The following is a 26,765-nucleotide window of genomic DNA, read 5'->3' as shown; positions in this document are numbered from 1 at the left end:
AAAAAGTCGCATGAAGTGTTTTCCTGCAGGAAAAGCCAAGATTAACTGCAGGTGACTAATCTCCCTGTGGCGCATCACCTAAAAATCTATTATCTTCTTGATTTGTGCTAAATATTTAGTGCTCAGTAAAACACATATGAAGGCTCTCTGCGTAGAACGCATTCACAAAAAACATCAACATAAATATGGAGGCTATGTAATAAATAGTGTCACGTTTCTTACTTAACTAGTAACCTAGAGCAACCAATCAGCAGAATGGTAATGGTACAACCAGGCTTTATTAGAGCATAATGCCTTTATGCAACAGCAAAGTATAATTGCTTAACAGGAGCTTGACTTTAGAGGTAACCTGTGGCCGAGTCCCAGCTTGCCTCAGCTAGCAGTCTCACATTAGATTGACAGTCACTTAGTCAATCTGTCCCAGCAGTCCAGTTTGGGGTCACATTAAGGGGTAGGAAAACTATCCAGGGATTGTTTTACAGTTTTTCTGCATGAAGTTCTAGAAGCAGTCACGTATAGCTTCCAGGTAATTCAGCCAAAGAGCAACTCCCAATGAGTAAAAAAACTGCACTACTAAACAAGGATTCTAACTCAGATTTCATAATAAGGGGTGCAGCACTGGAGAACTGCAACCTAGAAGGAAGAGATGCTGTATCATATTTAACTCTATTGTCAAGCCACCAATCCACTCTGCAGCTTCTCTCCCAACAGGTGTTTCATCCTAAAATTTCAAACTGGTTTCTGACTACAGATTTCTAATGTAACTACCGTTAGCACCAGTGGGTCTGGGTGCACATGCCCCAGACCTTTAGCTCAGGGAAATGCACAGGACCATGCAGGCTGGCACCAAACCAAATAGTTGAGAACTTACGTAATTATATCATAAAAAATAAATTTTATTTTAGATTATTTTACATTGTATAAAACAAAAAGGCCTAAAACTTTTCATGTCACCAAGGGACACTTAATCATAGTTTTTACATTGATATTATATACAAAAAATACACATATATATATCATAATGTAAACATTAGTAATGACATGAATAAAACTGAACATAAATGACCTAAAAACCTAAATGACCTAAGCAAAAAATTCATCTGCCTTCCTTCTTTAAGTAAAATATCCATCTGGCTTCTTTTCAAGGATTATATTCTCTCCTCTTACATTTTAAATAACTTTGTTAATGCCTATTACATTTAGGAAAGAAGGGGTTCTACTATTGCATTTCGACAAAGTGTTTTGTAATAGATGTATGGCAATTTTTACTGGCGATGTTTAACATGTGTTTTTCATTATTTTCTTTTAGTTTATGACTGATTTGTCCTACATTGGTTATTTTTCTTCAAGTGTACTCATATATTTTCCAATGTTTCCGTTTTTGTAGACACAAACTTATAACATTTTTAAAATTACTTCTTTAAGATGGGATCTGTCTCTAAAATCAGTAAATTTCTATTATTAATGTTTTTATCTTGCTGTATTGGAAACTAAGTTAGGATACAAGACAAAACCTCAGGAACATCCTTTTTGGCCACTGCAAAAAATTCCACCTTTTTTGGGGTGCAACTGTTGGAAAAAAATTTATCACCATTAGTTCTATAACTTTCAAACAGGCTTAATCTATTTATTTCAGCTGCTTCTTTATAAGCTTTTTTAGATTGTCATGATTATATCTCCTCTTTAATAATCTTTCTTGTAGTTTTTTTTATTTTTCAATAAATTCCTACTCTTTTGTACATATACAATGTAGTTGACTATAATGGATATTATTGATATTCTTTTTCGGGTGACAGGATGTGGCCTTAAGAATTGTGTTAGTTGAACACCACTTTCTACAAATTGCGGGGATTATATTTTCACCTAAGGTAAAATCCAAAAATTTAATGGATATGGTGTAAATCTCACTTTTGAATTTTAAGTAAAATTTCTCGTGATTTATATGTGAAATAAAATCAGTAAACTGGTCACAGGTGCCAGACCAGATAAGTAGAATGTCATCAATATACCTACCATGATTGTTCTGCTTCTCCATTCTAAGCATTGCAAGTGTGATCTCTATAACTTATAAAGTTGTCTTGAGACAGCAATAACTTACAACTTTAGTAGTGTGGGCAGACAGTTGACTCAATCAGAATGGCACCTTGGAGATCATTGAAAAGTTTATTCCAAACTCTGAAGATCTTGATAACAGTGAACACTCAGATAGGTCAAAAGATCATAATATGATCCACTCTAGTGTGTACTAAAATGGAGTCTAGAAGATACTGCTGGGGGTGGAGTTACATAGTTACAAAGTTACATAAGGTTGAAAAAAGACAAGAGTCCATCAAGTTAAACCCATCCAAGTAAACCCAGCACACACAACCTATACTTACCAATCTATACACTCACATACATAAACTATATATACAACCACTAATACTAACTGTAGATATTAGTATCACAATAGCCTTGGATATTCTGCTTGTTCAAAAACTTATCCAGGCCCCTCTTAAAGGCATTAACAGAATCTGCCATTACCACATCTCTAGGGCATTCCACAACCTCACTGCCCTCATCGTGAAAAACCACCTATGCTGCTTCAAATGGAAGCTCTGTTCCTCTAATCTAAAAGGGTGGCCTCTGGTGCGTTGATCATTTTTATGGGAAAAAAGAACATCCCCTATCTGCCTATAATCCCCTCTAATGTACTTGTACAGAGTAATCTTTTCCCTTTGCAAGCGCCTCTTTTCCAGAGAAAACAACCCCAATTTTGTCAAATCATTCTGCAGAGCGGCAGCATCCTGCATGGAACTTATAGTTTTGCACAATTTAGTGTCATCAGCAAAAATAGAAACAGTACTCTCTATGCCCACCTCCAGGTCATTAATAAACAAATTAAAAAGCAAAGGACCAAGGACTGACCCCTGCGGTACTCCACTAACCACACTGGTCCAATTAGAAAATGTTCCATTTACCACCACTCTTTGTACTCTATCCTTCAGCCAGTTCTCTATCAAATTACAAATATTATGTTCTAGGACAATATTCCTCAATTTGATCATTAACCTTCTGTGAGGTACTGTATCAAATCCTTTGGCAAAGTCCAAGTAGATGACATCAACTGCCATTCCAGCATCAAGGTTCCTGTTCACCTACTCATAAAAGGCGACTAAATTAGTCTGGCAAGATCTCTTATGCATAAAACCATGCTGGCACAAACTTATAATATTGTGAACTGCAATGTATTCAAGTACCCTATCCCTTATTACCCCTTCCAAAATCTTTACTACTACTCAGACTAACAGGCCTATAGTTTTCAGGCTGAGAACGGGATCACTTTTTAAATAACGGCACCACATTAGCAATTCGCCAGTCTCTCGGCACCATGCCAGACCTCAACGAATCCTGAAAAATTGTGTTTCTTGCATGCTTTATTTGCTTCCTTGTACCTGATGAAAGTTTCTGCTTTAAAAGCACATTTTTTCTTACCAACCTGGACACTACCACTTTTATTCAGCCATAAAGGTTTTGCTTTGCAATGCCTCTCCTTGCTTACAAGGGGAATATACTGTTGTGTATACCTGCAAAGCAATGTTTTAAAGAGTTAACCACACAGACGGAAAACTGAGGAAACTACAGGGGGAGAGATGGGAACAAATGAAATGAAAGGCAAAGCATGAAACTACAATGCATGTGTAACATGACAATAATGCTGTATGTGTTTAGAAAAAGTGTTACATTCTGAGAATATGCTACATTCTTCCTACCAACCCATAAAACTACTTGGTAAATAAGAGAGCAAATTTTGCCCCCATTTCCGCTCCACAACATTGTAGGTAATATTTACCACTGAATATGAAAAAACTATTTGTTAAAAAATGGTGAAATGCTCGTAGTAGAAAAGTAATGCGATTGGAGTCATATGTTCTGTAATGTGTAAGGTGAACTTTTAAAGCATGTAATCCCAAATCATGAGCAATACATGAATACAGTGAGAAAATATCAGTGGAAACTCATCTAAAATTCATTTTCCAAGAGAATGAGAGCATGTAAAAGGTGGCCACTGCCTTTTAAATAACTAGGTAATCAAAATACTAGGGGTTGTAAAAAGTAATCAATGTATCCACACAAATTTCCTCCCAATGAATAAATGCCTGCTATAATAGGTCATCCTAAGGGTGGTCTGCCAGGTTTGTGTATTTTTGAGAAGTAGTGAAATTAGTTGTATTTGGGTTTTCTACTTTTTAAAATAATTATGTAAGGCTCCACGTCTCAACTATTTGGTTCAGTATGGTGCCAGCCTGCATTGTGTTCCCATAGGATCTTTCAGCTTGACCCCTCTGAGCCAGCAGTCTCCAGAACTCTTTTAACAGCTCTTCCTCACAGTGTGCAGTCATCTGGGCACTCATTACAGTGGAAAGTCTGTTGGATACTCTAATCCTGGGCAATCCTTACTGTCCCTTCTTAAAAGTCCATTAGTAGACTGAAACCTCTGGAAAAGCTGAAACAACTGCTCACACTGCTCAGTAGTTAAGTGTTCACTGACAGCAACATCCTCCAAAGTTTGCCACTCTAGAAGCTTTTTTTAAAGTTCAGAGAGGCCCTGCTAAAAATTGCAGCCACCAAAGCAATTTACAAAGATTCACAACTAGGTTAAGTTGTTATTACGGGTGACTTCAATTATCTAGACAATGACTGGAGTAATGGGCAATCAAGTCATTAAAAGCTAATAGGTTGGTAAATAACAAAATTTTATTTCAAGTAGTTCAGGAACCTACTAGCAAAAAAACTCTCGTTTGAATCTGGTAATAAATAATAATACCACTGCATTTAGGGGACAGTGATCATAACATGATCTCTGTTTAGGTTGCAGAGACTCTAATAAGGAAGTAACTAAAATACTAAATTTGAGATGAGAAAACTTTGCCAGTATAATGTCCTCTCTGAAATATATTAACTAGAAAAGGATTTTCACACTGAAGGAAAATATTGCTTGATAAAATATACGTCAATATATCCCCTCGTAAGCAAGGAAAGACATTGTAAAGCAAAAACTTTATGGATTGCTAAAAGTGTAGGTGTTAATTTTGGTAAGCAAAAATGTCCTTTTAAAGTATTCAAATTATTTGGAACAGCAGAAACTTTCTCCCAACTGTCACGATATTAACAGCTCAGCCCAAAGTCCCAGATTCTTACTGAAAAATTTCCTTTGATCTTCTGCACTGAATGCCAAAAAAGATATAAAGTTTCTTAAACTTAATTAGATAAGTAGGATTTTGGCAGAGAGCCCAGAAACTTAACAGGCAACACCTGCACTTAGATAAAATTGTAACTACTGAGCTAAACAGGTCTCTTGGGACAACTGAGACTTGCAGCTTAAAGTGTAATTTCATCTTTTTTTAGCAAAACTGTAACAACATAAACAAGACCCCAAAACCTCAGGGAGTAATACATAGAGGGTGTGATTGCAAAAATGGGTGTGGTCAAAACATTTATGTCCATTTTTGTCCCTCTTCACATTTTTCAAATGTTGGCAGGTATGTAAGAAGGGGTGGGGCCCTTATTATCAGAAGGAGGTCAGTTAATTGATGAGAGCAGGTTAAAAACAGAGATTCTGAATTGTAATTTATTATCTGTCTACTCAATTGAGGAACCAGCTAATAAAGGCTTCATTTTAATAGACCCAGTTCAAATAATATAACTATTTATATATGGATGGCTCAGTAGGAAAATCAAAAGAGATTTTACCACTCATCCGAGTGGCTTCTCCAGTTGTACTGGCTGATACATTAGATAGTTTCAAGAAGGTGTTGAATGGCTTTTTAGCAAGTGAGGGAATACAGGGTTATGGGAGATAGCTCTTAGTACAAGTTGATCCAGGGACTGGTCCGATTGCCATCTTGGAGTCAGGAAGGATTTTTTCCCCTCTGCGGCAAATTAGAGAGGCTTCAGATGGGGTTTGTTGCCTTCCTCTGGATCAATTAGCAGTTAGGCAGGTTATATATAGGCATTATGGTTGAACGTGATGGACATCAAGTTGAGTGTATTTTCACTTCTGGAGAAAGATTTACAGCTCGTTTAAGAAACTAAAATGTGTTTTTCTAAAATTCAGAGTCTTTGTTTACCCAGTGTAATTTTGCTTTTTGCAGTGACTCTGTATTAACCCCATTGGCCACATTCTTAGACAGGATTTTACACCAGAATTAATGTAATGTTGCCCCCTGGTATGCCAACCTTTACATAGCCTTTTTTTAAGAAAAACATGTCTACATAAAACAACTATTTGTATCACACTGTATACTCTATTTATGGTACATAGATGATCTACTGTTGATTTGGGATGACCCAACAAACAATGAATGATCTAATATAGTGCTGTCCAACTTCTGTGGTACCATGGGAGTGGTGGAGGGCCGATAATGGACACCAGTTTTGACCACTCCTCTTTTTTAAAACCACACCCACCACATCCATGCTCCCACAGGCACACCCATACATATGTGAAATAAGTTTATTATGCCATATTAAGACATATCCTTAAAGGAGAAAGAAAACTAAAAACTAAGTAAGCTTTATCAGAAAGGTCTATGTAAAAACATAAGCACTCACAGAAACGCTGCACTGACTTCTCTGAAAAAATATTAGTTGTGTCTGTAATTCCTGTGCCAGAGACACGCAACTTTCTGTTCTCTGCTCTTTCCTGCTCCCCCCCTCCCTCAAGAATGCTAAGAACTCACCCCCCCCTTAGGAATGTGGATCTGAGCCAATCAGCAGGAAGCTGACTCATAGGGGCTGATTTACTAACCCACGAATCCGACCCGAATTGGAAAAGTTCCGACTTGAAAACGAACATTTTGCGACTTTTTCGTATGTTTTGCGATTTTTTCGGATTCTTTACGAATTTTTCGTTACCAATACGATTTTTGCGTAAAAACGCGAGTTTTTCGTATCCATTACGAAAGTTGCGTAAAAAGTTGCGCATTTTTCGTAGCGTTAAAACTTAAAAGGTGCAAAGTTTTGTGTAAGTTTTAACGCTACGAAAAAAGCGCAACTTTTTGCGCAAGTTTTAACGCTACGAAAAATCGCCAGATTTTACGCAACTTTCGTAATGGCTACGTAAAAATTCGCCTTTTTACGCAAAAATCGTATTGGTAACGAAAAATTCGTAAAGAATCAGAAAAAATCGCAAAACATACGAAAAAATCGCAAAATACCGATCATTACGAAAAAACCGCAATCGGACTCATTTCGACCCGTTCGTGGGTAAGTAAATCAGCCCCATAGTCTTACTAACTGAGCATGTTCAGTTTGGTCTGCATGTCTACGCAGGAGTGAGGCATTATGGGAACTTTCTTTACACAGTTTTTTCTTCCTGTTTGGCTTCAGATCTTCTGAACAGGTGAAATATGGGGAGACATAAGAACACTATTGAGACAACTGAAGGTATGCCTGCAGTTTGAGATTAACTCTTTACTAGCCTTGCCTTCTCCTTTAATCCCATATGCCTCCCCCCCCCCCCCCCCCGTGGGTAGCACATAATTACACACCTTAGGGACCCCCTAACAACTATTTCCAAATGCTAATAAACTCCAAGAACATACCTCTGCAAAGTTCACCTCCCACAGGCAGCTAAGGGCAGGCAGAGTATGGCACACACAGGCAGCATAGTGCAGGTAGAGTATGACACACACAGGCTGCATAGGGCAGGCAGAGTATGGCACACACAGGCAGAATAGGGCAGGCAGAGTATGGCACACACAGGCAGCATAGGTCAGGCAGAATATGGCACACGGGCAGGCAGAGTATGGCATACACAGGCAGCATAGCGCAGAGAAAATATGGCACACACAGGCAGCATAGAGCAGGCTGAGTATAGCACACACAGACAATATAGGGCATAAAAGAGAATGGCACACACAGGTAGGGTAGAGCAAGGCAAACAGAGTAGGGAAGGAGACAGGGCAACCTATCATGAATAAGTAACTGATCATAGCAACCAAGATGAACAGTTTGTACTTTATTACATGCAATGACACAATACTGGCGGTGCTCCTACAATTTGTCCAAAGTGTGAACAGGTAAACAATAGAGGCACAGTCTTAGTAGTTACAGCAGGCAGACAGATGGGGGCCACACAAGGTTGGGCCGTAGGCCAGATGCAGTCCATCGGCCGCCAGTTGGACAGCAGTGGTCTAATAAATACACTGAAATTGAATATGATAGTACTCTGCATTTTTTTTGATGTACAGATTTCAGAAATTTGTTCAAGACTAAAGACAAACTTATAAAGAAAAGTGACAGACAAAAATAGTCCATTACATTTTGACAGTTTTCATCCAAAGTCACTAAATGCTCTCTCTCTATGACTCAGTTTACACAATTCAGACATATAGTCAGTGAATCACACTTTGAAGATATGTTGCAGACATTTACACAAAGAGGCTGTCCTATTGAAATGTAGATAGAGAACTTAAAGAAAGCTAATAGTAAAAACAGGGATGACTTACTCCTTTGTAATAAAGCCCGCATTGAACAACAACACAATAGGATGATTTTTGTGAATACATATAATATGGCTAGTAAACAAATAGGAAATATCTTGTGCAAACATTGGCCAATCTTACAATCATGTTTAACAACCACCATTGTTGGCATAAAAAAAGCAAGGAATTTGAGGGATCGCCTAGTTAAAGCTGGCAGAAGGGAAACAGAAGTAGGGATACACTTTTCTACAAAAAACTAATTTTGGCACATTCCCTTGTCTGCATTATACACAGTGTAATTCAGCAATTGAAGGTGATTCCTTCCACCACCCCCACGGTTTAACATTGATCAAATTATACATTTGAATCATGTTTGCAATGTATTTATTAAAATGCCCATGTGGCCTGGAAAACGCTACCCGTTCCAGCACATTTCAAACAAAGCAGGTCATCAGTCAGCCAGTTGAGTTTTCAGGTTATTGATTTAGTTGATGTACCTAGGAGACGTATTAAAGAAAAAAGAAAGTCAAAGTCACTTGGGGGTGCCAAAATGTTAGGCACCCCCAAGTGACTTTGACCACCTACCTTTTACCCCGGGCTGGTGCCCCTGTGAGGAGGGAACAGCACCAGCCCGGGGTAGCTGCCGGCGCTTCCTTCTTCCTGATTCGCTGCGTGCGCATGCGCAGTAGAGTGAAAAGCCGAACTTAAACATTAAAGTCGGCTTTTCACTCTACTGCGCATGCGCCCACCGCTGGCATTCCAGCAACGGAAGCCGGAAGAAGGAAGCGATCCGCTCCAGGTGCCCCGGGCTGGTGCTGTTTTCTCCTAACAGGGGCACCAGCCCGGGGTACGAGGTAAGCGGTTAAAGTCACTTGGGGGTGCCTAACATTTTGGCACCCCCAAGTGATTTTGCCTTTCGTTTCCCTTTAAAAGAGCGTATATAAAAGACTTATGTCATTTTACAAACTAGAGATACAATGGATATGCAGACTGAATACAATTAGGCCTCAGGGATTAAATAAAGTATACACTCCATGTTTATATATTAATATTCAGTTATGTAGATTGCAATAAGTGACTTTTTGGTAACTGTGATAAAATGACTAGTACTTCAGTATCTTAACCTTGTTCTTTTTTCTGTTAAGGTTACTGATTAGAAAAACAGAAGAATCTGATGCTAACACTGCCAGTGACGCACAACAGAATTCCTTACAGAAGGTTTGAGGTACGGTAGGTGGTCATGGTAATACTAAGTGTCTCAGAACTATCCCTTATCTGTTTATGTAATCATTTTATCACCCTGTACAACATGTATATACACAAAAGTGTTGCACTAATTCAAGTTAGAAACAGGATTGGACTGTTGTTTTGGGCTATTCATGGACTGGGGTTATATTGGGCTCCTTCACATGCAATGGATATGCAACAACATTATGATTTTATACCTCAATACTTGATTGGTCCCCACCCATATTTTTGTGAAAAAATTGGCTGTGCAAAAATGTGGGTACTCTTGTAATTTTGCTAATTTGCTAATTTTGTAAATGCTCAATACTGATTACTGACAACACCAAATTGGTTGGATTAGCTTGTTAAGCCTTGAACTTCATAGGCCGGGTGTGTCCAATTATGAGAAAAGCTATTCAAGGTGGCCAATTGCAAGTTGTGCTTCTGTTTGACTCTCCTCTGAAGAGTGACAGCATGGGATTCTCAAAGCAACTCTCAAAGGATCTGAAAACAAAGATTGTTCAGTATCAACGTTTAGGGGAAAGAAGTCCTTTCTGCACTCACATCACAAATAGAGTTGCTTGTTGTATGCAAAAGCTCATTTAGACAAGCCACAGTCATTTTGGAACAAAGTACTTTAGACTGATGAGACAAAAATCGAGTTATTTGGTCATAAAAAAACGCACTTTGCATGGCGGAAGAAGACCACCGCATTCCAAGATAAACAAATTTGGTGGAGGTTCCATCATGCTGTGGAGCTGTGTGGCTAGTTCAGGGAATGGGGCCCTTGTTAAAGTTGAGGGTTGGATGATTTCAACCCAATATCAACAAATTCTTCAGGATAATGTTCTAGTATCACTCACAGTGGGGAGACATTTCTGAAGAATATTCTGGAATGCCCGTCACAGTCCCCTGACTTGAATATCATCAAAAACCTATGGGATGATTTTAAGCAGGCTGTCCATGCTCGGCAGTCATCAAATTTAACTGAACTGGAGAAATTTTGTATGGATGACTGGTCAAAAATACCACCATCCAGAATCCAGACACTCATCAAAGGCTATAGGAGGCGTCTAGAGGCTGTTATGTTTGCAAAAGGAGGCTCAATTAAGTATTGATGTAATATTTCTGTTGGGGTGCCCAAATGTATGCACCTCTCTAATGTTATTATGATGCATATTGCATATTTTCTGTTAATCCAATAAACTTTATGTCACTGCTGAAATACTACTGTTTCCATAAGGCATGTTATATATATAAAAAGGAAGTTGCTACTGCCAATGATGAACAAAACTCCAAAGAGGGGTTCCCAGACTTTTTCATATGACTGAATGGTGGAACTCTCCAGAATTGTGAAGCCAGAAAATGATCCTTTTACCAAACAACCCACTCTAGACAATTGCACAGGACAATGAGGCACATTCATTTGTGAGGTAACATTTTACAACAGAACTGACCACAGCAAAAATTCTAATTTGCAAACCCAGATATCACTGTCTACATGTCACTAAAAAGTTTATAGTGCGATTTTCATATCCCAAAGCCCTAAAGAAAGTGGTGGAATTATCTGAATAAAACAGGCATATTCTCTGTTTTACCTTTTTCCTTTCAAAAGCATATTGTATTATAAGCATTATTCTTTTCACACAGGTGCAAAGTCATTGGTTCAATTTCCAGCAAATGTACTTTGTGTCCTTTTATAAATGTGCCCCAAGGTGATCGGTTTGTACCACAAGTACACTGCTGACCAGGCCAAAAATACATCTCTGTGTTAAATGTGTATACCTATATACTTGTTTATACCATGGGTTTATATTTCCCAATTCTGCACTTACATAGCGCATACTAACTGGGGGGGAATACTGTAGTCTAAAATTACTCACGTTCTCTTGAAGACACCCCCCAGGGTACTCCCCACCAGTAGGCAGAACTGCTGGGCGAAAAACACCCATGTGATGTCTTGCAGGCTGCTGTGTGTCTGGCACCTTAGGTCCAGTAGTGTGGGACCCAAGAAGGCGATGCACAAGCCGAAGCTGAAAAACACGCTCCAATAAGTTAACGTTGACTGAAAATTTCTTCGGAAGAGCGCAAGGAGCCGCTCATCCAGCCACATCCTGTCTCCTTCACTCGTAGGGACCGAAGCAGGTGAGTGCGCGGCACAGTAGTAGCCAATGGGTGTGTGAGAGTGTGTGTGAGAGTGTGTGTGAGAGTGTGTGTGTGAGAGTGTTAGAGTAGGACAGGAGCAGACAGAGACTGAGAGTGTGAGAGCTGCCCGAGCTGGGAGCAGTAGGTAGTACTGCGAAGTACAGTAAACTCTGTAGAAAAGTTTCCCTCCCACTTTGTTACTTTCTCCTCCTCACAGCAGTGGCATTCTCTTAGCTGCGTCCCAGTGCCGCTATCTGTGTTATTTGGTTTACACATGTTCCATTTTTATGTTCCCCCCACCCTCACAAAAGGGAGGTTGACACCTTTCTGGAATAAAATTCCAGCCACACGGAATAGGGACTGAGACAGAAGGGATTTGGGGTTTTGCAGACAGGTTTGTAATAACGGACCTGGCCTTGACTGGTATTTAGTGTTGAGTCCTGCCTTGTTTCTGCAAAAAATTAGTGAAACAAGGAAAATTTGGAGAAATGCAGCTAATTCATAACTTTTATGGCGCACTTTTTCTGACACAACTGCAACTTTTTTTCCATAAATACAACTTATTTGCCACCACCGAAACTTTTTTTATGCAACCACAACTTTTTTGGGGCAGTGTCACGAAAAAATTTGCAGAATTTCGCTGTGAATCAATGCCTGGAAAAAATATTCAGCCATCACTACTGGTATTTTACCAACTAAGCTGGTGAACTACTGGCAACCCTACATACAAGCACAGGTAGAACATATAAGCTCAGTGTTAGGCTGGTTACCAGAGAACCAACCACAGGTGCCCACCAAACTCATAAGCACAAATTAAAGATGGCCGTCCCCATGGTTGGGGACATGATTACTGTACAAGCACATTATAGGGGATTATAGACAGATGGAGTCTTTTTTCCCATAGAAAAGGATCGGTGCACTAGAGGCCACCCCTTTAGATTAGGAATAGAACTTTCATTTGAAGCAGCATAGGTGTTTTTTCAAGGTGAGGGCAGTGAGGTTGAAGAGTGCCCTTCCAAGTGATGTGATTCAGTTAATGCCTTTAAGAATGCCTTGGATGATTTATTGAGCAAGCATAAAATCTAAGGCTATTGTGATACTAATCTACAATTAGTATTGATGTTGGTATATATATATATAGTTCAGGGATTCTAACCATGTTTACAGCGCCCCTGGCAGTAACCCATATCAGACATTAAAATATTGCTTTTAAACCACACCTTGACATAACTCCATCTGTAATCAGTTATCCTTTGTGGTCCTGTAGTATCAGTCAGCTATAGTTTCTGAAATGTCTAGGGCAGCAGACAAACATTCACCACAAATTTCATGCTAGTTGGCTGATTAGTTCATGCTAATTTGCTGATTACTGATTTAAAAATGTCATCTTACTAGGCAAACTTAGGTTCTTTTATTACATACGTGGTTTAGAAAAAGGAAGGAGAGCGAATAAGCATGTGCCTCCCAGTTTCTGATTTACCGTATATACTTGAGTATAAGCCGAGTTTTTCAGCACTCAAAAAGTGCTGAAAAAAGAATCCTCGGCTTATACTCGAGTCGATTAGTAAACACAGCATGATTACCTGGCCAACTGGACGCACAAGTCCTTTCCTGCCGTGCATGTGCCCATGTGCGTGCGCGCGTGAGCGCCGATCTGTCGCGTGCACCCCCCCCAGCGGACGGCCATCCACCCACCCGCAGGACGTGAGCGCTCTGCTCATCTGTACACTATATGCTTTATTAGGGCACCATATGCCATTGTCTAGAAGACTATCTAAAAGCAAAGCACCAGGACAAAATGGTAGTAATTACCTGAGGTGTGTATAGACTTCTGCCCATTTTTATACCTGAACTTAGCAACATAAAATAGTGGTTTATATGGGACTTCACAAACACAGAGCATTTTGCATTGTAAACCACCCTTACTAATGCATTGCCAATAATCTCATTGCTATCTAACATATAGAGATTAATGTACAGTTACTGCTTGCCATTTTTACACTGTTTACACTTTTTACTTGAGATGCATGAATGAAGTGCTGTTTTAAGGCTATTGGTACATAATTGTTTTGACTACTTCTGCTATTGAACAAAAAACGAGGGGATCAAAGCTTTTGTCACCTCTATTCATAGTAATGAGCGGAACTGTGCTCAGAAATTCTCAAGCAATTGCTTTTGAGTGGAGCTCTACCTGTTACCCCTGAGTGTGCCTTAGCAGAAGCTGCTGCATTTCCCACCCTAGGCTTACACTCGAGTCAATAAGTTTTCCCAGTTTTCTTAGGTATAATTAGGTACCTCGGCTTATATTCGGATCGGCTTATACTCGAGTATATACAGTAGTTTTTGTTTTTTTTTACCTTGGAATCATCTTGCGATAACAATGGAAATTCCCGCCCCCCCATGGCAAACCATTCACACCTCCTTGGGGGCAGTCCTTCTATGTCCAGTCTGTGTTGGTATTGTTGCCACTGAAACTCTTTTTATATACTGTCATGGACCTTAAAGGCATTTCTCACCTTGGAATTGACTTTAAGTACTATGTAGAGAGTGATATTTGCACAATTTTTGCAATTGTTCTTCATATTTTATCATTTATGGTTCATGGATGATTTACCTTTGAGTTTAAAGTGACAATAACAATAACATTGTAGCCTCACAGAGCAAACATTTACGGGCTACTGGGGCAAGTGACCATTATTTGAAAGCTGGAAAGAGGCAGAAGAAAAAAGCAATACATTCTAAAACTATAACAAAAAATGAAGGTCAGTTAAATAATTGCTAAGAAAAAAAGCCATTCTATAACATACTAAAAATTAACTTGAAGGCAAACTACCCCTTTAAAGATCATTTCATATTCTGTTTATGTACTGATTTTGTAACAAGTGACTCAGTCCTTAATCTGTGAATTGTGTTTGATTATTGAAGGTCACTCTGTCCTGTAAGTGAGTGAAACCCTATTACTTGTTCAGAAGGTATGCATTTACTCTCACATGCTATGCCAGGGCTGTCCAACTGGTGTCCCCTGCTGGCACACCTTCTGTGGCCCACAGCCCCGTGTAATAATTAAGTCTGCTCTAGGCAGTTTTCCCTTACCAGAGAGAAATTAAGAAGTAAAGGCACAAGAGAAAAAAGAAGGAATTGACTGGGGTTGGAATACAGAAAGGACACCCAGTATTGTTTGATATGTATTGAAATTTATTGATGTAATGATGTAGTAGCACTACTGATCCACAAAAAATATACTATGACAAAAAAACTGCATGTAGAGAAAAGATTAACAAGAGGCAGATTTTTTCAGAATCTGTACAGAAATGTAAATGATAGTACAGGTATGGGACCTGTAATCCAGAATGCTGGGGTTTTCCGGATAGAGGATCTTTCCGTAATTTATATCTCCATAACTTAAATCTGCTAAACATAATTTAAATATTGAATAAACCCAACAGGATTGGTTTGCCTCCGATAAGGATTAATTATATCTTAGTTGGGATCAAGTACAAGCTTGAGAAAAAGGAAATCATTTTTAAAAATTAGAATTATTTGCTTATAATGGAGTCTATAGGTGATGGCCTTTCTGTAATTTGGAACTTTCTGGATAATGGGTTTCCGGATAAGGGATTCCATACCTTTACTCAGAAAGATACTATATGAATATTTTCATGATAATTTGTTCTTCTTTACCAGCTGGATAGCTTTTTTGTGGTATGGTTATCTGTGGAGAATGGCAGAGGAGAGACTATTTAAAACGACTACAGTATAAAATGAAATATAGCAAGGGCATAAATAGTAAAGGCCAGGTTTCCCAATGAAGAAACTTTGAGTACAGCTTTTTTCTGAGCTTTAGTCACAGGAAAAAACATTAAAAAAATTACAGCAGACATTTTGTTTTCTCTTTAATATGAATATAATGTTTAACATCAAGGAATAAACTTGTGGAAAAGCACTGAGGCCAGGAATAATTAAGCATGTTTTTACCTGATGAAATTTACATCTTGTTCAGCAGCATCTACGGTATTTATATAACCTGTAACAGACTTTGGTATAACTAGTATATCTTTCACTTGTCAGAAAGGAAAGTTTTATGAAACAGTATGGCTTAAAAAAGAAAAATCTAATATGAAAGATGAGATGATAAATAATGAACATTAAAATAATTAAAAGGGGCTGTTAACTTGGCTTAATGTATTATGTTATCAATATCATACTACAGATATGGGATTCATTATCCAGAAATCCATAATCCAGAAAACTCTGAATTACGGGAAGGTAATCTCCCATAGACTCCGTTTTAATCAAATAATCCAAAATTCTAAAACATATATCCTTTTTCATTGCAATAATAAAATAGTACCTTGTAATTGATCACAATTGTGTCCCACAGTGGTTATTCACTGAGCAATAATTATAATAAATGATGCATAAGTAAAATGGCAGGATGGGGGACACCTTAGTGTCTTACACAGTCTGCCCCTCATTAATACATTGCTCAAGGACATTGCACTCACTTGCAGGTAATGGTGCAAAAAAAAAAAAGGGCAATTTGAATTACAGGTATAGGATCCATTATCCAGACACCCATTATCCAGAAAGTTCAGAATTACGGAAGGGCCATCTCCCATAGACTCAATTTGAAATAAATGATTCTAATTTTTAGAAATGATTTCCTTTTTCTGTGTAACATCAAAACAGTACCTTGTACTTGATCGTAACTAAGATGTAATAAATCATTATTGGATGCAAAAAAAGTCCTATTGGGTTTATTTAATGTTTAAATGATTTTAAGCAAACTTAAACTATGGAGATCCAAACTACAGAAAGATCTCTTATCCAGAAGACCCCAGGTCCCAAGCATTCTGGATAACAGATCCCATACCTGCATCTGGATTGACTGGAACAACAATAAGGGTAAACTACACAGGAGATATTATCTGACCCACAAAATGGTGTTTGAAAGACTTTTTTCTTTCATTGAAATACATTGATCGCTGGATATAGATGATAAACTGAGGACAACATCTGACTGTTATCTGATCTGACAGGCATTGCAGCTTTGGGGATCAGATTTTGGAGGATCCAACAAAATCTTGTGCTGTTGCATGGTGTTACATGACAATCTGATCAAAATCTCCCATGTAATTTAGCCCATAGTCAGATGGTGTCTTTTTGCTCATGCACCAGCATCAACTATTTGTCAATAATTGACTATTTTATGATCTCATTTAACCCTTTTACTAGCAGTAGAATTTTGCACTTCATTTGCGTTTTCTGATAATTTGTGAGTAAATTCCTGCTGATGGGAACAGCTGACTTGCTCTGCCAGCCCAACTGGCAACTTAAAAGGTACCGTACTGTGATCTCATGCACACTGCTGAGAGGTTAAATGGCACCCTAAAATTGCTTCCACCACCAGAGGTGTGGTCTAGTAAAACCCCCACAATAGACTTTTTTTTAAAAACGACTGCCTCCTACTGTTAGCTTGCCCATACCAGGAGGGAGCTCCCAATTTGGGTAGCCATGTTTTGGCACTCACATGCGCATAACAAGCGAGTGCTGCAGCTCACTCGTTATGGGCATGCATGTGGCATAGGCGTGTGAGTTGCATCCACTGCTCCTACGTCACACACATGCACATAATCAGCCAGTGGGGAGTCTCGTGCACTATGCACTATGTGCATGCATGCTAAATAACATGGCTGCCCACACCAGGAGCTCCCTGCCGGTGCAGCCAGCCAAGCACCGGCGGGGGCTGTTTTTTTAAAAAAAGCTATTGTTTTCCCCAACCGGATTGCAGGTTTTATTAGACCCCACCTCTTATGGGGGAAGCCAGTTGTTACCCAAGATCACTTTTGTTGTACCAGCCATGACATGAGGAAAACAACTACATTTTATTTATTTATTGGGCCATTTGTCCTTCTCCCCAAATTTTATCAAGCATTAGGTCTGGGAGTTTGTGGCCTTTCTTTTGGTTGCAACAGGCCAATTGGTTTTACAAGTGTATATCTTTCAAACTGTGTTATTTAACATTTGTACACAAACATTTTGTACATGATTCTGAAGAGGGTCTCCTAAATGCATAAGTCAATTAAAAAAAACATGAAACATGGATAGTTTGTTGCCCATGCAAACACTGTCAGTACATTTTATTTCCTTTTATAATTATAAACATTCACAGTTCACAAATAATTTATCTGCAACATTGTACAGTCCTTCACAGAATATCACATACAAAAACCAAAATATGTGCATAAGACATTCAGAGTTGGTAGTTTCTGGAAAAAAAATAAGTTTTATTTTTCAGAGAAGTATTACTCAGACACAGACCTTGATTTATGAAGCAGCTGGTACACATGCTAGTTCTAGGTAAGTAAATAGAGAATAGTTTTCTTTAAGGCTCATAGGGTGTATTTCAGTCAACACAGAAGCAACCAAATTCATCATTGCTACTTTTCATTCACTTAAATAGGGAATGCATGACAGAGCTGGTATTTTTCAGCCTAAAAGCCCAATTCCAGTGAATGGAAGGCAGAAGTAGATAAAATATGCCTGTGGCAAATAGGCCCAGCGTGCCATAATCCTTAAAGGTTTAGTTACACTATTATAGTTGGGTGCATCTTCCATTTCACAGAGGATTGCTAAATATACTCTATGCTTTTATACAGATTAATGGAAGCTACCTCATAGTTTGCAGAAAAATATTTTTTCTTTAGTTGTCACCACTGTTAAAGACCAGCAAATGAAGTATGTGAAATAACCATGAGTCAGATTCCAAATAGCATTCAGTTTCAGAGCTGTCAACCAACCCCATGTCATGAGGAATATAATGACGTCAAAAAAGGTCTCAAAAAGGCCTGTAGCAGATCATGATCTTCCTCATGACATGGGGTTAATTGACAGCTCTGCATTTTGCCATGATTTCTAGGCAATTCTGCCCAGTCATCACATACAAAATGATTTCTCTGCTTCTTCAGATCCATGCTCACACACCTTAATTTGACATTGCTCTCAGGAACAGCATTTTGAGTAGGCTCTCATTGATACTCCCTTCCCTTGAGAAAAGAAAGCAGTGGCAACCACTTTCAAACCTCTTGAAATAGAGTATATTTGCATGGATTTCTGTACTAGTCCTAACTTACCTCTGCTTAATGAATCTAGGCCTGAGGTCTAAATATAGTGAGTGATAGAAAGAACTGAGAGTTTTCATCATGCATCAGGATGTTCAGACATATTAATAAAATATCATATCATTTGAACTGTTTATTTTATAAACCTAGAACATAGATTACTATAGCAGATTTTTATATTAATAGTCTTTTCAATATATACTTTAAATATATATATATGTTTTTTCTATATAGAGTCTTTATTTTCTAGTTATAGAGAAATGTGTTTACATTCATCACACATACATGTGTATATATATATATATATATATATATATATATATATATATACCTCTCCAAATGTGCATTCACACTCACACTTAAGAGTCCAGTAAAACACTGCTGCTTAAGCTATACCAGGCAGCAGTTCCATCGGTCAGGCACAGAAAGTGGCATAGGTTATTACATTGTGGAAGCGTAATCCTTTTCGTTCACTCATACATGAATGATTTTGAAATTCACTGCATCTTAAAGGAAAACTAGAGCAAACATACAAGTTGTTTATAATGTACAGTATACAAAATACACATGTTCATTATTTTACAACAAATAGGAAAAGACTTCTTGTTTGAGAAATGCAGCTACAGTATTTTTAGGTGAAGTAATGCATATCACTAGGTGTTAGAAGGCATTCTCCTTTGTAGCACCCAAATTCTATTAACTATTTTCTAACTTAATTTGAAGTTATTTATGAAATGTTTTCTTCAAAGTAGATAAAGTAGTTATATAAGCAACTTGTATGTACGGAATATGATTCCTATTTCTGCTTGGAAAAATCAAACTGAAAACTTGCAGGATGATATTATAAAGATACCCAGGTGCCTCTTTGCTAAATTCTTCTCATGATACAGGAACAGATGAGAAGATCAAAAAGGTGCAACAAAGCTACAGAATGCAGGCCAGTTAAAGAGCCACATGGTAATGTTTTATATCTTATTTTAAAGATAAGGTGAAAACAAAATAGCTTGTGCTGGTGCATTTACAGAAGAGGCACACCATCCCAGGGCACATGGTTGGTAGTTTCAGTCAGTTGGGATGCCCAACAAATTGGTACATCCCCAGTGATTTAACATTTGGTTGACCTTTAAATGCTACATTGTTCTGTACTTTCAAGGAGTAGTGACTTGAAGGGATTCATTTTGTTGCTACTACAGGGACACATAACTGACTTAAACACCCAATGTGACATAATCCTCAGAGGGCCTAGCATTTGACTTACCCTGTTTCCAGATACATTTAGAGCAGAATTGTTAAATGTGCCATGAAATTAAGGGCCTCATTGTTAATGCTTTGAATACTAAAATGCTAAAGCACAAGGGGCACCTTAATGCTCATTCAGAAAAGATGTGTGTCCAGGGCATACCTGGGCTTTGTACCTCACACTGGCTTAAAATCTGACAGGGCTCCTTTACACCCTGAACCCGAGTTTTGTAGTGACCCTTTGGGTGCAGACAGCAGGATAGGGTGCAAAGTGGCTTTCCCTCTGTTTTTTTTTAGTTTGCATCCTGTGCTGCAAATAGTAATTGAGTCCTTAAATCATTACAAAATAGTTTCTTACTTCTAAGAGCCTTGGTGCAGTTTAGATATTATAATTTTTCAAACTCCACAAATAATTCAAAATTAGTGGTATACATGGGGGGAAGATTTTTGATTGCTTGAGTCTTTTGGCTCAAGCAATCATAAAGGAAGCCCCATGTAAGTAAAGGCACCCACAAGGCATATCCTTTATATGATTGCCTTAGCCCCAAGGCTCAAGCAATCTTAAGCCTGCTGATGTGCAGATAATAAAAATCCCAACAGTAAAGTGTTAGGGCATGTGGATGTACATAATATTCTACATGAATTACTCATAACATGCTAGATATGCTTTACTACAACAAAGTAGTATCACAAGGCAGGGATTTCCTTCCTACTGTGTCTCTTATCACACAACACCTCTCTGTAAATTTATACTTGTTTATTTTATTTATTATAATACTTGTCAAACCTGTGTGTAATTGTTTTACAGCACTACATTTCCATGTCAAGCTTTATAAATAATGTTATACATACATGTAGGTGGAACAAGTTCACTGTCATCAGATTTTACTTTAACCTTTAGCTCATGTTTCAAATCTGGAACCAATCATAATGGCTTGGTGGCTATGTAACCTTTTGTTATGGTTTGATCAATCAGTGTATGATGAATGCCATTATAAAATTAATAAATGGCATACCATTAGTCACATATTTTGTTACTGAATTCAGCAGGCTCACAATGTTCAGTGGCAAGGACAATATGCATGGCAAGGGCTGACCTTTAAGTCTTATAGTGCAATATGAAAACTTTAAGCATCATCCCACCTCACATGGTACCAATCTTACCAGAGAATCAAACACACAAAATGTTTTTACTATAAAGGCCTCACAGAGCAAAGTTTGGTGGGATGGTTGGTGTGCATTTCCCATTTTGTGAAAAATATTTGCTAGACAATATCTTTCTATTTTTCACATTTAAAAACAATTGTTAAAACATGTAAATGCTGCTATCCCTATATAGCCCAGTATCCCAGGTTATCACCAATTTACATGGGATATGTGGCACTGTGTCACAACATGGCACCTGGAATCTGCACTATGTTACTTTCATGCTTCCTGTATGCCTTTCTGTGTAATGATAAAACTGTAAAAATATATTTGAGGCACCAGCCTTATTTGTTTCCACCATATGGTTAATATAATTTGGAATGCATCTTTAGGTATAAAAGGATACAATAAGAAAATATTTTAAGAGCGGAAGACACCACCATCTCCTTGGCTTAGATCTGTGGTGAAAAAAGGAAGGAGTGTTGCTGTTCATTTTAATACTATTTTTGATCTGTGGAATGTGAGAGCACAGAATTCAGTGGTGTGAATCCAGTGTTAGAAGTCCCAGAAATGTTTTTGCTGTTCAAAAAGGACCAACCATGAACCACCATTTCCACCCTGAGTAATTTCACTCTGTCTTTTTTTGATCTATATAATTAAAATAAGGCTTTAGTGGGGTTTGGAAGAGAAGAAACTCATCTCTTAACTCTCCTTTGGTCCCTGAACATGACCATCTACACCCAGTTAATTACATTTGGCACAAGACTCACTGCAGCAGGGCAAGTTCTAGCTAATACTCAAAGGTGTATACTGTATCACTGCAGTAGTGTCTTGGGAAGAAGGATCAAGCGCAGGGTTCTCCAGGGAGCTCTCTGTTCATCCAGCGCCACCTCTAAAATATGCTCTGTCTTCTGGCCTTCCCACGAGCTGTAAATAAAAAGATAATTACATTTCAACTTTTATATAATTTATCGCGAGTTAACCAGCCTATCATTTAAATGTAAATTACATTAAATAATAAAATCCATGGTAAGTGGTATTAGCTGGCCACATTGCTTTAAACTCCATGTAATTAATCCTATCCTACTGCACACCAGTCTTAAAGGAACAGTAACACCAAAAAAAAGTAGGCACTTCAGCTGAGACTATTATTAAAAATTTAAGGGTCATGATTTTTATGGTGTAGTTTTGTTACTAAATTACAGGTGCACGTTTCAAATAATTTTAATCTCTATCATTTAAAATTGTGTTCTTGAACCAATAAATGTATTTTTTTTAGTTGTTATACTGGTTTGTGGGCAGCCACCTTAGGTCATTGTACCTGATCCTGTATTTTTAGATAAGCTATTGTTTCTTCTACTCAAGGTAACTGAAGGAATCATGGGCAGAGTTGGGTGTTTTACCATTGAGTGCTATTCTCATATCTACCACTAGAGGTGTCAGGAAGTTTAGCAGAGCACAAGTGATATGGCCGAGGGCACCAGGGAAACTAAGAACATATCTAGCTCCATGCCAAATTTCAATATGAAATCTGTTTGCTTTAAAAATCCATGTAAATAATGGGTTTCAATGCAGGACTATGCTGAAGGAGGGCTACTAACTGATGCATTTTTTAAAAAAGTAATTTTTTTCCTGTGACAGAAACCCTTTAAAGGACAATAACAGGTTAAAATAAATTAAAAGTAAGTCTAAAGGCATTCTTTTTAAGTACTTACTGCATATCTAAATTCCCAGATCCCTGCTTGCTTCTCTGAGATATGGTGCTGGCAGCCTACAGCAGTGTGAAGACTACAGTGACATCACTGACATCTCTCTGTCCCTCCTGTAGGCTGCCAGCGGCAGCCTTCCTATTCTCTTAGCATGTGTGTAACTTGATCCTGTCTCCTGTTCTGAACTACACATGCCCACCAGCCAATAAGAAGCAAATCTGGCAGAGGGGAGGGGGGGGGAGGGAATGAAACACATGTGCAGTATGAAGCAAGGAGGGAAAGGAAGGGAGAATACCTTTTTAGAGATGGCTGCCTGTTGTAGAAAATGTGAAGTTAGGGCTCTGGCACACGGGGAGATTAGTCGCCCGCGGCAAAACTCCCTGTTCACCGGCGAACATGTAAGTCGCCGGCGGGATGGCAGAAGCGGCGGCGCGATTTCGCGCAAATCGCGAGTCTTTTTCGGCAATTTCCTGAAATCGCCCCGCCGCGTCTGCAATCCCGCCGGCGACTTACATGTTCGCCGGTGGGATGGCAGGGGTAGGCAACTCGGGGAGATTAGTCACCTGCGAACAGGGAGTTTTGCCGCGGGCGACTAATCTCCCCGTGTGCCAGAGCCCTAAGTGTGACTGAGTAAATATTTGATTAGGTGAGCCAAAAGTGTGGCGTTTTTACTAAACAATATGAGGACTATTAGGCAGTATGCTTTTTAAATTTTGACTTGCATTCTCCTTTAAGGACTTTATAATAATATAAGAAAAAATAAAGGAACTTTTTTTGCTAAAGTAAAGGATTTCTATAACAGTTCTAACTCTTATGGAAGCTTTTCAGAAATTACTTTTTTTCACAACCCACTGAAATGTTTCTGCCTCAATGTTTTTTAAATAGGACTCTAAAGGGAAGGGGATAGTATTGGTACAAGGCAAAGCTTTTATATACAGTATAAAATAAATGGCTACTTTTAAGCACAAGTTCTCTTTATGCTCCAGTTGGTAATTTTTACTTAACACAGTTTTGATTTGATACCTGCATGATGAAAAATGGAGCTACGGTGCCCTGGGTCTTTTTGTAGTTGGATTTCTTTAAGTGTGAAGATTGATGCATCTAGAAAAAAAAATACAAAGAAGAGCAAATAAGAGTTGGAAATCTGGAAGATGTGTGATAAATATAAGAAAGAAGACCATTAGATTTATTTTAAGCATAATGTAAGTATAGGCCCCTACATAGACTTTTTCCATTTCGCTAGCCATGTTCTGCCCTCTCTCTTTCTCTTTAACCGGTTTTGGTTTTTAAAGGAACAGTATACCATTTTTTTCAATATTAATTCAATGAATAGGGCTTTTTCCAATTATTTTAACTAAGGCATGTATTTTTCATCAGTTCTTGCACTAAACAGGGCAAAGTCTAAAGAAAGTACAGCAAGTAAAATCACATTCTATTTACTGTAATTCAGAGCACAATCAAAGCAACAGTCCAGAAGTCCAATTAGGAGCAGGGGCATATTTACAGTTTTTGCTGCTCTAGGCACTCTTGATGATAACAACCATCCACCTCCTCAGCTTTGAATTTGTTTTTTGCTATGAAACTATAGTAGTGTCACAAGATTTCACAAGAGTGAAATCTGGGGATTGAGGGAGGTAAAAAATTTCACTTTGCAGCAAGACTTTTAGGCCATGCCCACTTTTGAAGACACAGCTCCAATAAACCACTCCCCATTTTACAGATACACCCTCTGTAAATATATAATGAAAGCAGTGGCAATTTTTCATATAATACCCCTAGAACTCATAGCAGAATGATGCAGAATAAATCATTGCAGTAAATATGACTTTTAAGTTGCCTGATGGCAGCTCAGTGCCTCCCTTCACTCCTTTATTGGTCACACATTGGGCTACTACATTTCTTTTTCCCACTGCTGGGCAACTGAATCACATGTGGGCTTGTGCATATTTAATAGCTACAAATAGCATTGATAATCCAGTACTGTAGATGATTGTATTCTAAGACAACATGACTTATTTGTTAGGCTCTCATTGCAGAGTACAAGGGGTCCAAGCCCTCCTAGAATAAGCACTAAGGGTCATGCTCTTGTACCTCTTAGTATTTATGCATTTTCACCCTCCGGGCTCAAGAATGCCAACAAATATGTAACTGGTGTTTTTTTGTTTTTCTTTCTTTGTGAGGTTTGTTCTGCAGGTCTCCAATTTAAACCTTTTATCTTAGAAACCAGCCACTGGTTTACATGACACAGAAATATAACAATAAAACAACCCTCAGATAAATAGTTTAAATCCCAGGGGGAAAAAAGACAAACTTCAAATCGTCTCAATGTCTACATCATGCTAAAAGTTAATTCTGACTTCAGAAGAGAGAATATGGAATACGATTGTCATGAATATAGAAGGTATTCTGAATTTCTAAGGTATGGACCCGTATACAATATGTGTATCTTCTATTACAAATGTAATAGATGATACAAAGAAAGTTGGGGTATTAAACAATTAATTTGAACAAAATCAAGTTGAACATTGAGTCTGTAAAAGTAAACTTCAGATTCAAAGTGTTAAAAAGAACTATATACTAAGACAAAGATATGAACCTTTTTATCACAATATTCCATCAAAATAAACCATGAGAACTAATGTTCTGTGATATAGGGTGAACAATGTGATGTCGAAGCCTGCAATTATATATTAAGTTTTTGGAAGTTGCCTGAAGCAAACTTTCAGGTAATTTTTTGTATTAAGGGAGTTTACAATATACTGCAATCTTTTAACATTGCATCACCCACTAAGGGTCTTATTTTAAAAAGGGGTAGAACTTACTGTCAGGTAAAGTGAGAACTCGGTCTCCCATGGTTTTGAAATACGCGTGCCTGAGCCCCATGTCTGCAGAGATTCTCTTTTTGTCCTCATACTGTACAAACAGAACATGTCAAAATAGCTTATAAAATACACTAAAATACACTAATCATTCCACATGTTGTTGAATAAACTACCAGATCTTAGAGGTGAAATGCTGAAAACTACTGGTCAATAAAAAAAGCAAGCAACCAACCATTATTTACTAACTAGAAAGGGAAGTTTGAGAACAAACTTCATGTTGGGTTGAAAAACGTGAAGTAATTGAATTAAATCTGATCTGTTGTTGACTTCACCCACTTGTTCTAACCTTGGACCACAGTTATATAGTAAAAACCACTGTGCAAAGTTTGGGGACCCTGGTTTTAAGTGTCTGAATGGCAGCAATTTAAATTTCCCCACTGAAAGTCAACGAGTGACATCTAATTTCTGATTGGTGGGTGTGGCCACTTTTTGTAACCTTGAGTCGAAGTCACCCAGTGACAAATAGTGGGCACCCTGGCATAAATAGTGTGAGAATGACAGCATTTTATATTTAAACCAATAAAATTCAATGGATGATCTCTGATTGGCTGTTAGTGGCCCAACCCACTTTTCCTATTTTTGAACTGCAGTCCCCAGTGACCAACTTTGCAAAGTTTTTGGACTCAGGTATAACAATTGTGAAACTGACAGCATTTTACACTTCGCTATTGAAAGTAAATAGGTGAAATGTGATTGGCTGTTGTGGCTCCGCCCACTTTTTCTAACCCTGAATACGTAGTCAGCCAGTGACTGACTGTGCAAAGTTTGGGAACCCTGACATAAATAGTGTGAGAAAGGCAGCATTTTAAATTTAAACCAAAAAAATTC

General features: G+C 38.2%; 2 protein-coding genes across 3 annotated transcripts in view; both read right to left on the bottom strand.

Annotated features, from left to right (window-relative positions):
- mfsd4a (major facilitator superfamily domain containing 4A) overlaps positions 1-11,891 on the bottom strand; it is a 58,836-nt gene extending 46,945 nt beyond the window's left edge. The window contains exon 1 of the mRNA NM_001030482.1: positions 11,579-11,891. Within this exon, the coding sequence (NP_001025653.1) occupies positions 11,579-11,808 (230 nt within the window). The 5' untranslated portion in view covers positions 11,809-11,891. The remainder of the gene's footprint in view (positions 1-11,578) is intronic.
- Positions 11,892-17,945: 6,054 nt separating this feature from the next.
- Positions 17,946-26,765, bottom strand: part of cdk18 (cyclin-dependent kinase 18) — a 98,061-nt gene continuing 89,241 nt past the window's right edge. The window contains exons 14-16 of one of the 2 annotated variants that reach the window (XM_031895866.1): positions 25,878-25,968; positions 24,079-24,156; positions 17,946-22,273 (exon numbers count right to left, since the gene is read on the bottom strand). In XM_031895866.1, coding sequence (XP_031751726.1) covers positions 22,239-22,273; positions 24,079-24,156; positions 25,878-25,968 — 204 coding nt within the window. In that variant the 3' untranslated portion in view covers positions 17,946-22,238. The remainder of the gene's footprint in view (positions 22,274-24,078; positions 24,157-25,877; positions 25,969-26,765) is intronic. The other variant, NM_001006836.1, reaches the window with a different exon arrangement.

This window comes from Xenopus tropicalis, chromosome 2 (genome assembly GCF_000004195.4).
Source record: "Xenopus tropicalis strain Nigerian chromosome 2, UCB_Xtro_10.0, whole genome shotgun sequence".
In the NCBI taxonomy this organism is placed as follows: domain Eukaryota; kingdom Metazoa; phylum Chordata; class Amphibia; order Anura; family Pipidae; genus Xenopus; species Xenopus tropicalis.
Note: the sequence above shows the minus strand (reverse complement) of the source record. Positions and strands in the feature narration are given on the sequence as shown.